The sequence below is a fragment of the Lottia gigantea genome (genome assembly GCF_000327385.1).
Source record: "Lottia gigantea unplaced genomic scaffold LOTGIsca_3, whole genome shotgun sequence".
NCBI classification, from domain to species: Eukaryota; Metazoa; Mollusca; class Gastropoda; family Lottiidae; genus Lottia; species Lottia gigantea.
In genome coordinates this window covers 710979-728084 of record NW_008708986.1, presented here as the reverse complement: position 1 = coordinate 728084, position 17106 = coordinate 710979, and the positions used below count along the sequence as shown (strand labels likewise).

At 31.2% G+C, this 17106-nt stretch overlaps 1 protein-coding gene across 1 annotated transcript; it reads left to right on the top strand.

Moving 5' to 3' along the window:
• Positions 1 to 12238: 12238 nt before the first annotated feature.
• LOTGIDRAFT_71700 (hypothetical protein) lies at positions 12239 to 14200 on the top strand (the record flags this gene model as incomplete). Its single annotated transcript, XM_009057019.1, has 1 exon — positions 12239 to 14200. A coding segment is annotated over one exon (1962 nt), but the record flags the coding sequence as incomplete, so codon positions are not given.
• Positions 14201 to 17106: the final 2906 nt, after the last annotated feature.

The window sequence follows — 17106 nt, the reverse complement described above, 5'->3', positions numbered from 1 at the left end:
TTTTAATGTAGCCTTGAAAGTTGTCCATTGAGTCTGTTTGCCCCCTATATACCCCCAGTCTCGAGAGGTTGGCGTCACCACTTTCAGTAGACAATAATAATTTCAAATTTAAAAACTTCTGAAATAATTGGGCATTAATATTGAGCTTAACACAGGTCTAAACAATAAATAAGTGAGAAAGTGTTAGAAATTCAACATATTTATTCATTTAAAAACCAATGTTCATAAAAAAAACTAAGTTAATTTACAATGATGTAAATAGGAAACAGAAAATTAATATAATTGGTCTAATCTTTCACAGAATCTCAGTAGTAAATGTTTTTAAGCAATTGAAGAGACATAAACATCTCTAGCGAAAACTTTGATCAAAATTAAAAACTTGTGTTTATATACATGTTTCACATACTTCAAAATGCCTGAAAAAAATTAAATTGATGTAATTATTTCAAACATCCTGTTATTGACAAAATTACTGTCTAAAATTTGAAGAAAAAGACAAATATATCCTGAAAATGTTTTATTTTTGAGAAATTTGTTTGAAATATCTAATAGAGCATTTTCAGACGAACAAGATTTGCAAAATGACACAATGTGAGTTGATTTGATATTTGGTCAAAAAGCATGGATAGGATGATCATCTGCGAAAGTTTCCAGCTATTACACATCCCAGCAGACATGTTCAAGTCAATGATTCAGACGATAGTTCAAATGACTGCTGTATGATTGACATCTGAATAAAATGGTAACCTAACAAGATTATACGATAAAAACATCAGAATTAATCAGATATTACCCATAATTCCATCTGTCTTTCATTCTGGATGTCGAGTGGCAATTATTCCGAACTATCATTGAAATCTGCCATGGGAAAAAAAGGAATTAAAATGGTTTAATTGACAGTTGAGTCAGTTTTTACCAAATTAAGATGCAATAAAACAGAAATGGACATGAAGGTGATAAATTGAAATGTGCTTGTCAATGTAAGAAAGAAGTGTTTTCATCAGTAACACTTGTATATATATATTTCAATGATAAACAGAATTGTAGTAAGGCATAAAGTGGTCTAAAATTTTTGAGATATTTGATAACAGGAGCCATATTAACTTTGGCGACAACTGTCTGCTTTAGTATCCTTATTGTTAAATTGATGCTACAGAAAATTTAGTAGCCTATTACAAGTTGTCAGTCAATAAAATTATTGTCATGTTTCATTTTACACAATCAAGAAATAATACTGAATCGTGGGGCTTCTTTGCAATAAACTTGAGTCAAGTTGAGAGAGCCTCGGCAAGAAATGAATATGAACCAATGATAAATCTGGTACCCTGATGGTATAGTACCAGGGTCTAAAGAGACAGTGATGAATCACCTATTGGTCATCATGGATAACAGAAGATCTGTCTTCAGAAGACAGAAACGACAACTTCTGTTCAATCACGTCTGAAATGAAGCAGAATGGTGATATTGGTCACTTTAATTAAAGAATGGAATAGTATATTAGTTGGTAATTAGAATATTGTATCGTCTTTCAATATTCTAGAAATATATCTTGTATTATAATTATAGATGCTTTTACTATATAATTATAAATAATGCTGATAATTATATTAATATGTCTTTGATTAAGATTTTGTCTTGATCATTAAGATCATTAGTTTTCCTTCAATTTGATATAGTTATTGAACATGCTTTATGATTCTTAGAGGCATTACTTAAACTTTTGCCCTTTAATGTTTCTTCATCTTGGATTCCTTTTGATACTGGCATATCTACTTTGTAATGCTTTTTTTCCCTGAGCCAACATTCTAACATCCATATTATACTATTATACATATATTAAGGTGTTTTTTTCTACCTAAAAATCATGATAATCTGATTTTGTAATTAATTTTAAAGGATTTAAGATTCCCATCTGTCTGTCAATATTTCCATGTACTGCTTCACATGTTTGAACATCAGCTAAGATAGTCTGGTCCAATTAGGATTAGAATTTCCATAAGTCTCAAATCTGTCATACCCTAACCGATAAAATAATTCAGTTCACTAGTGATAAATAATATGATGTCAATCGAAATCAGTTCAAATTTTCTCAGTCCCAGAAACTCGGAGCAGTAATTTCATCAACTACCAGTCAAACCTGGGTCCACTGAAGCTGAATAAATGAGAAAATCAAATCAATTTATTTTATTTCTTTAGTAGACATCAATTTAGCTTTCTTTCAATTCAGTTTATTGGAAATGCTTCCTGTGGAATTGATGATCTTTATATTTTGTTATAACCATTATTCAATGTCAATTTGACAAGCTGCTATCTGGCCAGAACAAATCACGGTTTGGTACATAATTCAACCTAATTTTGATCACAAAAAGAAACTAATTTCAAACATAGTTTGTTTCACCAACTTGGTACAATCTGGCCCAGACGTCAAAGGGGATTTGTTTGAAATCTTATCGGACATTTTTGAGACTAAAAGATTTTATACTTAATTTCAAGTCAAGAAATTTTCAAATGATTAATTCCAAACTCTTTTAAGGATAAAATAGATTCTGGACATGAAAGTGAAGTCTAATGGGATAATGCCGATAAGTGTTTCAAACACAATATACTCAAAAATCTTCTGATTTTTTACCTTTCAGACAGAAATAGTTGAGTATTAGTATGAATAATTGTTTTTCAATCTATAAGTAAATTAACTTGATAATCAAGTCCATTGACTGTTTCATTAGTTGTGATTATCCAGACAAAGAGTCTTTGATGATTGTCCAGACTAGGGAATTATTATTAATGTTGATTTGTGTGAATTCTGAAGACTTGTGTATGATTATATTTATATACCTAGACATAGGTTAACTTTACACGTCTGGTTAAGTGAATAGCAGAAATTGTCGTCGGTCGTTTGATGGAATTGCCGTCTGCCGCAATTTATAATGAAGATAGAGATGACACCAGGATTTTACTAGCACTAAATTCCTACTAACTATAACCCATATTCTTTACTGAAAATTTACACCCTATAAAAATCATATCAAAAACCCATCAAAGTTGGCCAACACATATGTAATAGGATTATTATTCACCTAGTGCATTTTAAAAAACAGTCCACGTAAAAAAAGTGCTTTTACTATTAAGATAATTGAATCTAGCATAACGCTCATTACTGCTCTGATGTGAGAATTCAATGGCACTCTACAAGCACAGATATAATAATCTACATTAATCAGTATCTATAGACACACACAGGTCTTATTAGGTAAAGGTACTTCAAAATGATGGGTCTTTAACTGTACAGGTAACTTGTTCCATAACCGTGGTCCTAAATGCTCTCTCTGCAAAGTTCTATATTATATCCTCTGCCAATGCCACACTGTTTAAATTTCTTAAAAACAGTCTTGTAGAAACCGAAACGTCTACGGGAGACATTAGATAATAAATTTCATTAAAATGGCGTACATTTCAAAGTAAGATCCTTAAAAAAGAGAGGCACAGTTGTAAAATTATGTTATTGAGTTTCAATGGCTGTTATAAAGTTTTTAAGTTATTTCTCAATAGTCATTTTAATCTAAATGATGTGTAATTATATAAAAATATTAGAAAAGATAAACTAATTTAGATTATAATCTAATAAACTAATATGATATTAACATAGTTAAAGTTCACACCACTGGAACTCTGATAATAACTGTTCCCAATATTTCTTTAATAATCAACCTCTGATGGCATTTAGCTCAGTTATATTCCATACTGACATTTTAAACAACTCTGAGTTTTATAGTTCTGATAAAAACCACAAGAGCAATGTATGATAAAATGACAAGCTTGTGAAATAAGAAATATCTTCACACAATTTTATGAAATTAAGATTAAATGTTCAAAAGGTTTTGTAGCATCATAAATATTTCTTACTTACAGAAAACTTATTTGTTCAAACCAAAATGTTATGTTTTTTCCCTTTCATTCGTTTTTGAATTGATGTGCCTAGTTGTTGGGATTGGTATAATAGGGAAATGTCTGCTATATATATATGTTTCATGTTTCAATCAAAAAAGAGTGAGCCAATTCTCTTTCTATCCAAAAGTTTAATTTTAGCAGACTGCATTCAGTAGCCAATTTTCATGAGAATAGAAAGAGGCATAGAATTAGGATTGATCTCAATTTTATATTAGTTGGCAACCAAATTTTGGTTACCAAAATCAAAAATAACTAAGGTATAAGTTGCCAACACCAGAAATTGAATCAAGCATGAGAATGCCTTGACACCAAGGAAATGATAAACCACCAGTCATCAGGATACTCAAACAAATATTCAGACCCTCTAGATTGTTCTTAATTGTCTTTCATTGTAACTGAGTACCAAAAAGTCGACACAAAATTTTGAAAACAATACAAGCAACTAAAATATTGTTTAAAAACAATTGATCATATAAAAAGTGACAATTGGCCATCATGCGAATGACATCCTAAACTACTCTCTAATCAGTAAACATATCAAATTTAGACAAAAACTACAAGAAAAGGCAATTAGACCCACATCAATAGGCCTTAATAAAACTTGAAAATTCATCTCAAATATGACAAAAAAATGAAACAAGAAACGTAATTGTCATTTGTTAAAACTAAGAAGTCATTTTGAATAACTGTCAAATTAGACATTCATTATTAAAATGTCTTAATTTTAAGGAGTTTTTACCACATTACTACCCATTAATTTCATTACAAAAGGCAAGAAAAAGTGTTTAATTTGGACAATTCTGACAAATATTGATAAATGAATTCCATGGCACAATTGTTTCAGCAAGTTAAGACTTCATTGACATTAAAAACAGAGGGTTTAAAATAGGAGCATCTAAATTATTATTGACACTGAAGCCTTTGTCAATAACGTGCAGTTTTATGCTGATTTTAGTGAAATGTGTAAAAACATTGAAAGCATTGCAATCAGTTGTGTGATTGGCAATGTCAATAAAAATATCTCAGCGGAAATGAAGAGTCGAATGCAGCATGTTACAACACTGTATTTAAAAGTGAAGCCACTGATAACATGTAAGAGTGGAATGAAGGAATGTAAATACTAGTGAATGAAAGTGAATGAAGAAGCCTTGCAGGTAGTTTACATATTAAATGATTACCATTAGGAATTCTTGGTAAATATGAACAGAATCATCTTAGGGATGTCTCAATAAAATGAATTATAATTTGTCTTGTGTTTGAAATTACTCTCAGCCTATGATTTTGTGCATGAAAGGGTAAAACACCTAATATTTTGCTCACTCTTCCAGAGCAACTTATGCCTCTCTCCACCTAGGTTTGTCAACTTGACAAATAATATCTCTGGAAAACTGTCTTGAAGCATTCCTCAATGTGGAAAGTGATCAGGGTAAGCTGTGTACAGACTGCTAGGAGTTTAAACCTAAAAAAAATAAGCAACTATAGTTCAGTAAAAATGAGTTACAAAACAAATCATTAAGTATTCTGTTCAGACTTAATAAACTATCAAAGATAAAAACCTGTACAATAAAACAACATTTAACCAAGTCCATTCAAACTGTTTTTCTGGATAATAAACTACTTTCAGAGTTTAATCTTTGACTTTTATATAACCATTAAAACATTAAAAACCTAGCACTGAACTGATGCTATTCTTGAGGTTAAAATGAGTGGAAAATGAAGATATCTTGATGTGATTTGAGAAGAAATATCTAACTGATAACTGGATATTGATTCTAGTAGAATGAGTTAGAAGATGATAACTTAACAATTAAACATTGACATCCTGACTATTAAATAAAGTTATCAGTTAGATAATAATACCTCATCAACTATACACTGTCTTCAGATAATAACCATTTTTATCCCTTCAGTTCCTTGTCCATTTTGTGATATTTTATCTTTTCCATTTTATGTTTTATAAGAATCCTTCTCATTGTTCTTTTCAAAGTTTCATTCCTGTACTATGCAAGTTTCTTGTCTATCTCCGAGTTTCATAACCAGAATACACCAAGCATTTGCAGGATGTGTTTTGGGAGACAGTTCAATCAGACAATTTGCATAAGGCAAATAATACTGATAAAAAAACCATGACAGAATATGGGTGAACATTTTGTAGCCAATTTTCAAAATGATTTACTAGTTGCTGATTCATGGAATTGATTTCTGTTGCCAGTTCTTAGTAAATATTCCCTGATGGCACCACACTTCCTAACTTCTATAATTCTATTAGGAATTAATTAATTGAATACCATAACTTGAGATCAACATCTCTAAAATTTAATCATTTATCTTAAATAACTGTTAAAGATCATGTAGCTAGAATGGTGCTGGCCATAAGGAATTCAAAATCAAAAAAATTTAACTAGAAAAATAATTATCTCTGAATTCTTTGGGAGATATAATACAAAAAAATCCTTAATTTTGGTTCACTAAGAATTGAAATTAACAAATAACTTTGCTCTATTCATAGAAGCAGAATTGAAATAATAGTACTATTCTCTTATGGTAAAGACACTAACAATACTCTTACTAATATGAAATAATATAACAATACATCATTAGATTATAGAATTAAATATTGATAGATTTCATTAACTCAGTATAATAATAAACTAAATATTGACAAAAATTATCAATAAAATACATTGTAGAATAAAATTAGATTTGCTGAATTGTCAATCTGTTATTTTTGATCTCTATATATTGATAAATCAATGCAGTCTATTCTTTATTAATATAGATGTGTGGATATTGTTTTAAAAGCTTTGAATATCAGAATGTTTATGGTGCCTCAGTACTCCTGAAATTCTATAGACTCCTTAAACCTAATATGACTGGAACAAAGAGAAAAAAATTTTATCCTTCCAATTAATCACATTGATTGCTAAAATTTTTACCAATTTTTTTGTGATAAGATTAAGCTTCGTATAAAGGATATTAGCAGCTGGCATAAATAATATTAGAACAGGTTGTTTTGAGAATGTTCAGGGTCAACAATGTTCTCTGCTTTAAACTGAAATTGAACACATATGTGCCAATAAATGCTGTTTCTTTGAATAATCATTTGAAATAGCAAGTTGACATTTTGAATCTTTATTATAAATCTAGTCTTGAATCTGAAGAAATGAAGGGCAATAATTTTTTGCTTGTGCACGTTAGAATTTGCAAATTGGATATGTTCATTTCAATTTTCTTCTTATGATTAGAAGTGGTTGGCCTTTAAGATAGATCACACATCATTAGCAATAAAATTACGAGTTAAGATAATAACAAGATGGAATAAGACAAACTATTGTAGAAATCACACAGGACTAATGAAGTTGTAATATACACAGATTTTCTATAATTATATACATTTATATAATATAAATTGATTGACATGCAAAAGGTGTGATTTTATAATTACGCAAAAAAAAAAATAATGACAGCCTTTTTTTTTTTACAAAGTAGCCAGCGGGTTGTAGGTGAACAAATACCTAGTTTAGCTTCACTTTTTAAAAAATAAATGAACCAAAAAGATAATCATTATTATTATGGATTGATGAAATTTTTAGTATTAAAGTCTGTTATTTTATAAGTCACAATAACAGGATCTTGGCAGGTGCAGTACGCTTGGTTGTTCTTTATTATTGAAAAGATGGATTTTGCTTTATTGATAATATTGGGCTAGAGATAACTACAGCTTTATGTGTGGTTCTCTATTGTCCTCTCACTTCCATGTTTAAATCTTACTGAAGTAAAAACTGTATGTATCTAATGAATGCAGCTTTGAGTTTACATCTTCATTTTCTTACAAGATATTGAACTGTGGCTGTTTCACTTTCACATGTCAGAGTCCTACCATGACAACTGCTTTGTAATTTACTTCAGCATAAAAGTAACTTTGAGTTAGTACCTACAGATCTTTGTCTTGAATTTGTCCACATAATGACTCTCTTGGTAATCTGTCAATTGATCAAAGACACAGAAAATAGGTGTTAAAGATATAATGACAGAACAAATGGAAGCGTGAAACAGGTGCTTGTATTCTGTTGTTTCTAGAGAATACATGGAAAAGGTGTGAAAATCTAATTAGAAAGGAAGAGACCAAGCATCCTATTAATACTAATTATATTATCAATATGCTAGTTTACACCATTCCTATTGAACTCAGAACAATAACTCATAGTAAAAATGTGGAATATGAATATACTTCAATAATAATAGAGTAAATAGTACTTTACCAATACTTTATAACCAATTGACTTGTACTTTACGATCTCATGCAGTTTGTTTATGAGTGAAATAATGATAATGAAGTTACTAATTATTCAACACAATTAAAAGTACTGGAGTTTTATCTTCTGTTTTCTATGGAGGCATTTTGTATATACTGGTACACCTCATCAGAAGGTACTTATTTGGAACTGGCTGCTCCTCAATATGTATCTATCATCAACAGAAAAATATTACATACTTTTCATACTAACAATTATTGTATTTTCAACAGAAAATATCATAATCATACAGAAATTGGTCAGCTTTTTATAACAAATTGATTTTCCATTCTATCTTGACAAATGATCAGATTAAAAAGAATAAATCTGTCTGAAGTGTATATTACCATTCTCTGTTGGGTCAAGACAATTGGTCTTATTGTCATTTTATCACAGTTTTAAAATAGGTATTAGAATTTGTGGAACTAATCCTAGAAAGTATATTATTCTGTTGAATTATCTATTAATTTTCACTAGGATGTCAACTTATACATATCAAGATTGTTTTACAAGAAATCTGGCATCTTAACTAAAGCTTTAACCATCTCAGAGTCAAGCAAACTCATCAGTAAGAAAACAACAGTAGGCCTACACTCTTCTGTAACTCATTATTAGCCCACATGTTGCAGAAAAGTAGGATGTAATACTCCATTCATTTCATTTTACAACGTGACTGATATAACACTACAATTCTTCTACAATGTAGATAATAATTATTAGGTAATTTCATTGACCAATTCCAGTAATATTTATTGTTACACACCAATTTGTACTATAAACAGATTAAGAAATAATCTTGAATAATAAAATGATAGGTTTTGGGACAGATGACAGCAGAGCAAGAGACTTCATTAGATGATGTTCTAATTACAATGACAATATTTTGACAAGTGTTCAGGGATATATAATTATGTCATCTTGTTTCAATATTCTGTAGGAAACTTATGTCAAAACATCAGATGATTAAATCACAGTCATCAGTACTGGATTCAATAAGTACTGGACAGCCTGTGTCCGGTCAAGACTGCATTAGTCCAGTCCATACTAACTCAATAAATCAGATTTTATTGGGTCAGTGACAGAAATATACCATATTTATTTGACCTACGACCACCAGGTCAGAACATTGACTTTCAGATCTCCAAGAGAATTAGTTGTTCTTACCCATTTTGAACCATAAATAATTCTCTCAATGAAATGAAAATATCTTGTTTTGACATTCTACTGGAACATCCAGATACTCAACTTTGATAAAAATCAATTAAATTCTTGTTTTTTTGTGTGTCATTTCATGGGTATCCTCTTATCTTGAGGAAAATTCGACCCACAGCACCTATTATCACATAGCAGACAACAATCCAACACGCTACCAACTGAGCTCTTCCACTGCCAGGGTTAGGTCAGGACAATATACTAAAGAACCATGACAAATAGAAACCTGGGATTTTAATTTGAGGTGTCATCTGGCAAGAAACTTGATATGTATATTAAATTTTGCTCAATACTACATTAGTATGATACATAAGTTTCCAGTTTCACCTACTGTTTTCCATTCTCCCTGATAAGATAAATAAAACAGTTATTACGAAATCACCTTCACTATTATTGACTTTATGAGGTTGCAATGCTATTAACAGTAACCAAGTGACCAATTTACAGATAATTTCCAGCTTGACCAGCAATTTTCATCTCGTCTGAAAAACCAGTCACTGATACAGACATCTGTCATGTGGAATTAGTCTCAGAACTAATCCTGGAATTACCATGTACCTTTATAAATGCCAGAGACCTGGTAGACCTTTGGAAACAGATCAAAGGATCAGGAATTGTCTCTTGTCTGGAAATTGCCTATTATGAGGTGACCATGCTGTTTCTTTACTTTGATATTGTGATAATGATAAGTATGATACCTTTAAATTGATTTTTTCAAAGACATAAGTTGTCTGATTCTAACGATTAAATTTATATCCAACATTGATACTTTAGCTTTCAAAAATGTCAAAGGGATTTTTGATTTTTTCATTATCATGCAATTCTGCAGAAACGTAATCAGATAGAAAATATTTTTTTCTTTCTCAAAAGAATCATTATATTTGATCATTTGCTATTGTTATACTGAATCTATAAGCTGGTGATGATGAAGACTGAGGTCAAAGAATAATAATATCTGATTACAGATGATCTTATTGATTAGTGAATTACTGGTCATTTGATGCTGATCTTTACTGGTCTAAGTACACCTTCATTATCTTCTTTAATTAATCTTCTCCAATTTGTCCGGTCTTTGGTGAGGACTCAAAATAACGATCTTAGTACTCTAACTGGGTGATATCAGAAGACACTGCTTCCTGCATACCCTTAGCTAGAAATAGAAATGTAAATGGATAAAATTGTAAGCAATTTTCTTGTATGATCTGTTATCAATTTCTAGTCATATTGTCTTCAATTTGTCTATATATGGATATTGTTAGTCACTGATAAAGTGGTCACAGTAATTGCTTATTGTATCCTGTTGATGTGTTTTGGATTGAAAACAATCATGTGGACAATTATTTTTGAAAAAGGTATTGCAAAATCAAATATTGAGACCAGGGTATATGAGCAAATTAAGCAGACTAACAACGTCATTGAACTATTTATTGGGTTTATCCTACTGTTTTATTTGCCTCTTTAATCTGGTTTGTCAACTTTTTCATTTCTCATGTGGTTAGATTTATTGTAAAACTGAATAAAAAATAAATTCTTAGCATGAAATAAAAAAAATTGTTTGATATAATCAATTCATAATCAGGGATGGGTAATTATTATTTATCAAAGGATTTGGCTTCCAGCCTTTCCAGTTGTTTGTGACCCAGTTTTCAACTTGGCGCTCCATCGACTTATTGATAGAAATAATTATTGATGACCTCAACTGTTATTGTTTGATTAATCCACGGCAAACATCAAACGATTCTTTATATCCTGGAACTCCCCAGTTTAGATCAAAGCAATGTAAGCTAAATATTGAGTTGATCAACTGTAAATGACGAGTTCGTCAGAGTTTTTTTTCTAGTACGTCTGAAATGCTCTAGTCTTGTCAATTGAACTAATTCTTTATTCACTGATGGATTGTTTTATGCATACAACAATTACTGATAAGGAATAATCTAACAAATATCACACACAATGAATTATTCACCACTAAAGCAAAGCTGGTAGCAATCAAATTTTTATAACCTGTAGAATGGACTTTCAACTAACTTCTGAATCATTTTAATTAAGATGATCATTTTCTCCGCTTAATTGTTTTATGCATATTTGCTATGGACTTTTTAGCAACCACTGATAAGGACCTATCTGACATCTCACACTAATGAATAATTCAATGACAAAATATTGCATGTTATATCAAATTTGTCCATCTGTCTTGCATTTATCTTTTATTTGTAACAAAAGAAAAATTCAGATCTATCTGATTTACTGTTGCATTGCTACTCTGATATTTAAATTAATTCATATTTTTTATCATTTCAGGTGCAGAATGAATACCAAAGACAATTCTCAATATGTGGAACTTAATGATGGTGCCGATTTCAGATTAACCAATAAAAAGCTCTGAGGATACACAAATGGAATTCAAAATGGCATTTATAAGAAGATTTTTGCTCATCCTGGGCATGTGGTCTATATCTGCCACTTCTGCTCAAAATATTGCATATACTTACACACTGAAAGAAAACCAAGAAACTGAGACATTTGTGGGAAATGTTGCCAGGGATACATTATTATATGGTAATATAACTGAATCTGAATTCCAGAGATTAAAGTTTACATTTTTCACACAAGGAAATCCACACGCCAAACTTTTCAAAATAGACGAAAAGAGCTCAACAATTCGAACTAATGCTGTGATTGACCGTGAAGCTATATGTCCATTAGAAATATCATGTGAAGTATCACTAGACATAGCAGTTTATATGAGAGATCGTATTTTAAATGACTATGACCTATACAAATTATTGAAAGTCAAGGTGGTGATCGAGGATGTCAATGACAATCGTCCGCAATTCCCACAGCCACAAATCAGTCTAACCGTGCCTGAATCTGTCCCAACTAATCATGTTTTACTAACCAGTGGTGCTGTGGATAAAGACATGGGTTTAAATAATTCCATCCAATCATATTCTCTAATCCCTAGTGCTGGTATGTTTGGTTTAAAAGTCGTCAAAAACTGGGATGGTAGTTCGGATTTAGGGATTGTGGTGAAGCATCCTTTGGATCGAGAAACTAGGGATCAGTTTCAGGTGAAGGTCATTGCTCAAGATGGTGGTTATCCGGTGAAAACAGGATCAGTGATTATTGATATTACAGTGACTGATGTTAATGACAATCCTCCAGTGTTCATCAATAAAACTTATCATGTATCTGTATATGAGAACTTGCCTCCTGACAGAACAGTGGTTCAACTAGTAGCTTTTGATGCTGATGAAGGCATTAACAGTAATGTTGCCTACAGGTTCAGCTCCAGAGTCTCAGACGCTGTGAGAAAAGCATTTGACATTGATCCATCAACTGGTAGAGTGTTTGCTATTGGTAGTATAGATTATGAACTGACCAAACAGTATCAGTTTATGGTAGAAGCTTATGATGCTGGATCTCCATCTTTGTCATCTGGTGTTTTAGTTACTGTTGATGTTAAAGATGAGAATGACAATGCACCACAAATAAACATCAATCTCACACCAGAAGGTACCAAGATTTCTGAAGCTGTGGACACGAACAAGTTTGTAGCTCATGTTTCTGTAACCGACAAGGACAGTGGGAGGAATGCCAGAGTAGAATGCTCTATGAGTGATTCCCATTTTCTGTTAGAGAACTTTTTCGATGACAGTTATAAAATAGTCCTAGGTAAAAATTTGGATCACGAAACCCAAGCTAGTCATAATGTAACAATAACATGTAGAGACGGTGGACAAGTTCCTTTAGCCAACTCATCATCTTTCACTGTTCATGTTCTGGATGAAAATGACAACTTTCCAGCATTCAGTAAAACAAAATATATGGCCAGTATTATTGAGAACAATCAAATAGGGGAGGAAGTTCTTCAGGTTTCAGCTCATGATTGGGACAGTGGTGAAAATGGAAGGGTTTATTACTCTATGGAAAATAAAATCCAGAAATATTTTGCCATAGACAAACAATCTGGTATTATTACAGCCCAAACAGTTCTTGATCGCGAAAAAACACCTGAATTCAAATTCAATGTTGTAGCTAATGATTATGGAAGTAAACCAAATGCTCAATCTGTTGAAGTTGTAATAAGTGTTTTGGACCAAAATGACCAGCCACCCCATTTCAAACGACCCTGGTTCTTTCTGTATGTTATGGAAAACCAGCCACCAGGAGCTGTTGCTGGAAACATCACAGCTGTAGACAATGATACTATTACTAACAGTGAATTCCTATATTCAATTCCTATCAATTCTTGGGCTTTGGATTATTTCAGTGTTCATGCTCGGACTGGTTTAGTCACAACGAAGAAAGAATTTGATCGTGAACATAATGATCAGTTCAGCTTTACAGTTCATGTACAGGATCCACAAGTTCCTGGGTTTTCAGATAAGGCAAATGTTACTATTTATATCTTAGATGACAATGACAATGTGCCTATTATTCAGTATCCAACTGCTGAAAATTACACAGCAGAAGTGCCTTTTGAAACCTCAGTAGGAACGGTGTTATCAACAATGCAAGCCTTTGACAAAGATGAGCCTGCTAATGCTCGTATAATTTACACATTGAAATCGGGAAATAATCGGCATTTATTTAATTTAAATCGTGTTACTGGTGATTTAACTCTATCAAGACGTATTCGCCCAGATGATTCAGCACTGTATAAACTAGAAATAATGGTGTCTGATAGTGGAAACCCACCGATGTCATCTAGAACTAAATTTTATCTCAATGTAGCCGAATCCAATGGTACGTTTTCAGCTTTTGAAGGAGAAGGTGAAATTGACAAAAATATGGTAATTGTTGTCAGTTTAGTTGTTGTGACATTAATTTTGGGTATTGCCATAGTTACGACAATATGTCTAATCAAACGAATTGATCGTGAACGACAACAACAAATTGTTTTAATGAAAACAGAAGAGGAGAAAATGTTTGGGGTGATAAAAAAAGACAGTTTCTCATCAGTTTCAAACCATTCTAATGAAAATAATGAAGACTTTCCTAAGAAAAATATTCGAAAAGAAGTGAGTTTTTCACTAGAGGAAGGGGAAGATTTAAACAATACAGCATCATCCAATGCTACAGCATTTTCTACATTTAAATCAACACCAAATCATCATTCCAACCAGGTAAGTGTATCAATGTAATAGTTATAAGTTTTGACCCAATGGCATTCCAAGGAATGTTTCATCCATACTGATTGAACAGTTGCATAAAAATTGCACTGTATACATATGATGATCATGACAGACAAACAATTTCTATCTGCATAAATTGCACATATATATATAACAATGCATAAAAAAGTGAAATTTAGAATGAGAAAAAGAATTTGAAGAATCAGTATCACCCATTAAAAACTTGCTGAACTGTGAGAATCAAGACATATATCTAATGAAATAAAGATGTGAGAAATTCCTTGTCAGTAAAAATATCTTTATTCATTCATTTGTTTATTATTGTCTGTCTATCCATGGAGTAATATGAACTCCACAATCAGATTAAATAAACACTACATCATCTTTATTGAATTGTAAAGAACGGCTCATTTTGCCAACCAAAACCATCAACTTCATGTCCATATGTTTGACAGACTAGAAGACCAGTTCATGTGTAAATAACACAATGCACCTGAACCAAGGCAACAGAATAGAAATCCAAATCAAATTTGTGTGTTTGACAGTAAATGTTCACTATGTGTAATCTAACAAATATCATTTCCAACTGAAATGTAAGTTTTAAATAAAATTTAGGTTATCTTATGACTAATATTAGCATCGAGAACTCTCTAAAAAGAATCTTTAATTGACGAAGGGTTACCAATGTTCCTGCAGGATAAGCATACTCTACATTGTTAACTTTAATGATGAAAATTTAACATGACAAAATATTCTGTTTATTTAATAAATGCTATCAAAGTTCAGCATGCATGTTATGTTACAATTGAAAAGATAGGCCTACGAATATTCCCAAATTAGGGTTGCAACTAATGTCACAAAAACATAAAAAATTTCTGAGCAATACATTATGATTTTATTGCACAGAATGGAAGATAATATATCAACTTAGGTCCCAAAAGGCAGCAATCATACATTGTTTCCAAACTTGACATCAATATTGGCGTCTGAGTAGATAATTCAATTCCCATTCCATACCGTCATAAAAACAATGTTGATCATGAATTTTGATGGAAGTATTATCTGTCTTGACTTATGATAGGTTTTTGGTGTATTTTATGACAAATGATATGTTGAACTAGAATATTATCACACCTAATCTGACAAGATAAGTGGCACATTGTCAGACTAAAGTACGATATAGAACAGAAACAAATCAAGATATTAATTTTTTCTTGGGAATGTTTATTCTCTATTTAAATTGTGCTCTAACACATGTCTTCTAATCAGAATGGGAAGAGAATTCTTGAGTCATCTCTGTCCCATTTATCATAAAAATATTCAGGTTTTTGTCCATTAGGAATTGCACAATTATTTGCTGTAAAAGGGACACTCTAATTTCGCTCTGTAATTTGCTCTTATGAAAGTTAATGCTGAATAATTGTTATACATATATTTTCTATTCAAGTTTTGGAACTCTGTATTTTATGACTGTATTTGTTTTTTTGGCACTTTTGACTTAAGCCTTGTTTCCATGTCCAAAATATGCTAACCCTTTAAGAGTACCAATAATTTGGTATATGCATCATGTATCAACAATTTTTTTCAAAAGGTATAAGCAGTTGCTGTATTGATTTTCAAATTATAGGACTATAGCAAAACCAAACAGTACAACAATAAAACAGTATACCAAACAAAGATGAATTAAAGTCAATTAAAAACCTTGTACACCATTAATATTATAAGAACCTTCAGTACCATAGAGATGACAGATCTTCAATAATCTTTGAAGCAGAAACATGCAGATAACAGATAACATCTCTTGCTATTGTCTGAACTGAATGTTTTTTATTCTGTGATCATAAATTAAAGTTTAACCAGAATTCAATCGTTACATAAAACACTGAACATAGGCTTATTATTAGACACCTGGGAATTTATTCTTTCATGATAATCTAAACTATAACCACTCAGAGAAATAAACTCTAGTGAATGACATCCTTATTGTCTGTATATGACAGCAGAAAACCTTTTACTTTTCTTTTATTTATGACAAAGGAAGAATACATGAGCTAAGTCTTTTCTGAAAGATCAAAAGCTTGAAAAAACCATGAGTCAAAATTCTTTTTTTTTGTTTCGACAAAACAATAGACAGTCTTATGTTATGCTTAATCATCTGGTAAAGCAAATATATATAAATAACTATGTCCTTTCAAATCAGAACAACACATGACATTCTGAGTTATCGTGAAAATGACATTTCAGAAAAATATATGCTGTTGCATTTGATATACAAAACCGTATGATATAATATCCTAATCACAATATGGAGATATTAATCAATTCTATTTGTGCATGACAAAAACATTCTTAAAATAGAAACAAATACATTAAAAATTTTAGAATGTCAAAAGTCTACATTTGTTAATGAAAACTCAAATAGATTATTGACTAATATTGAAAAAACAATAACAATGTATGAATAACATATTCCTTTAAAACTAAGGAAAAATGATGTAAATAATATTGAATAC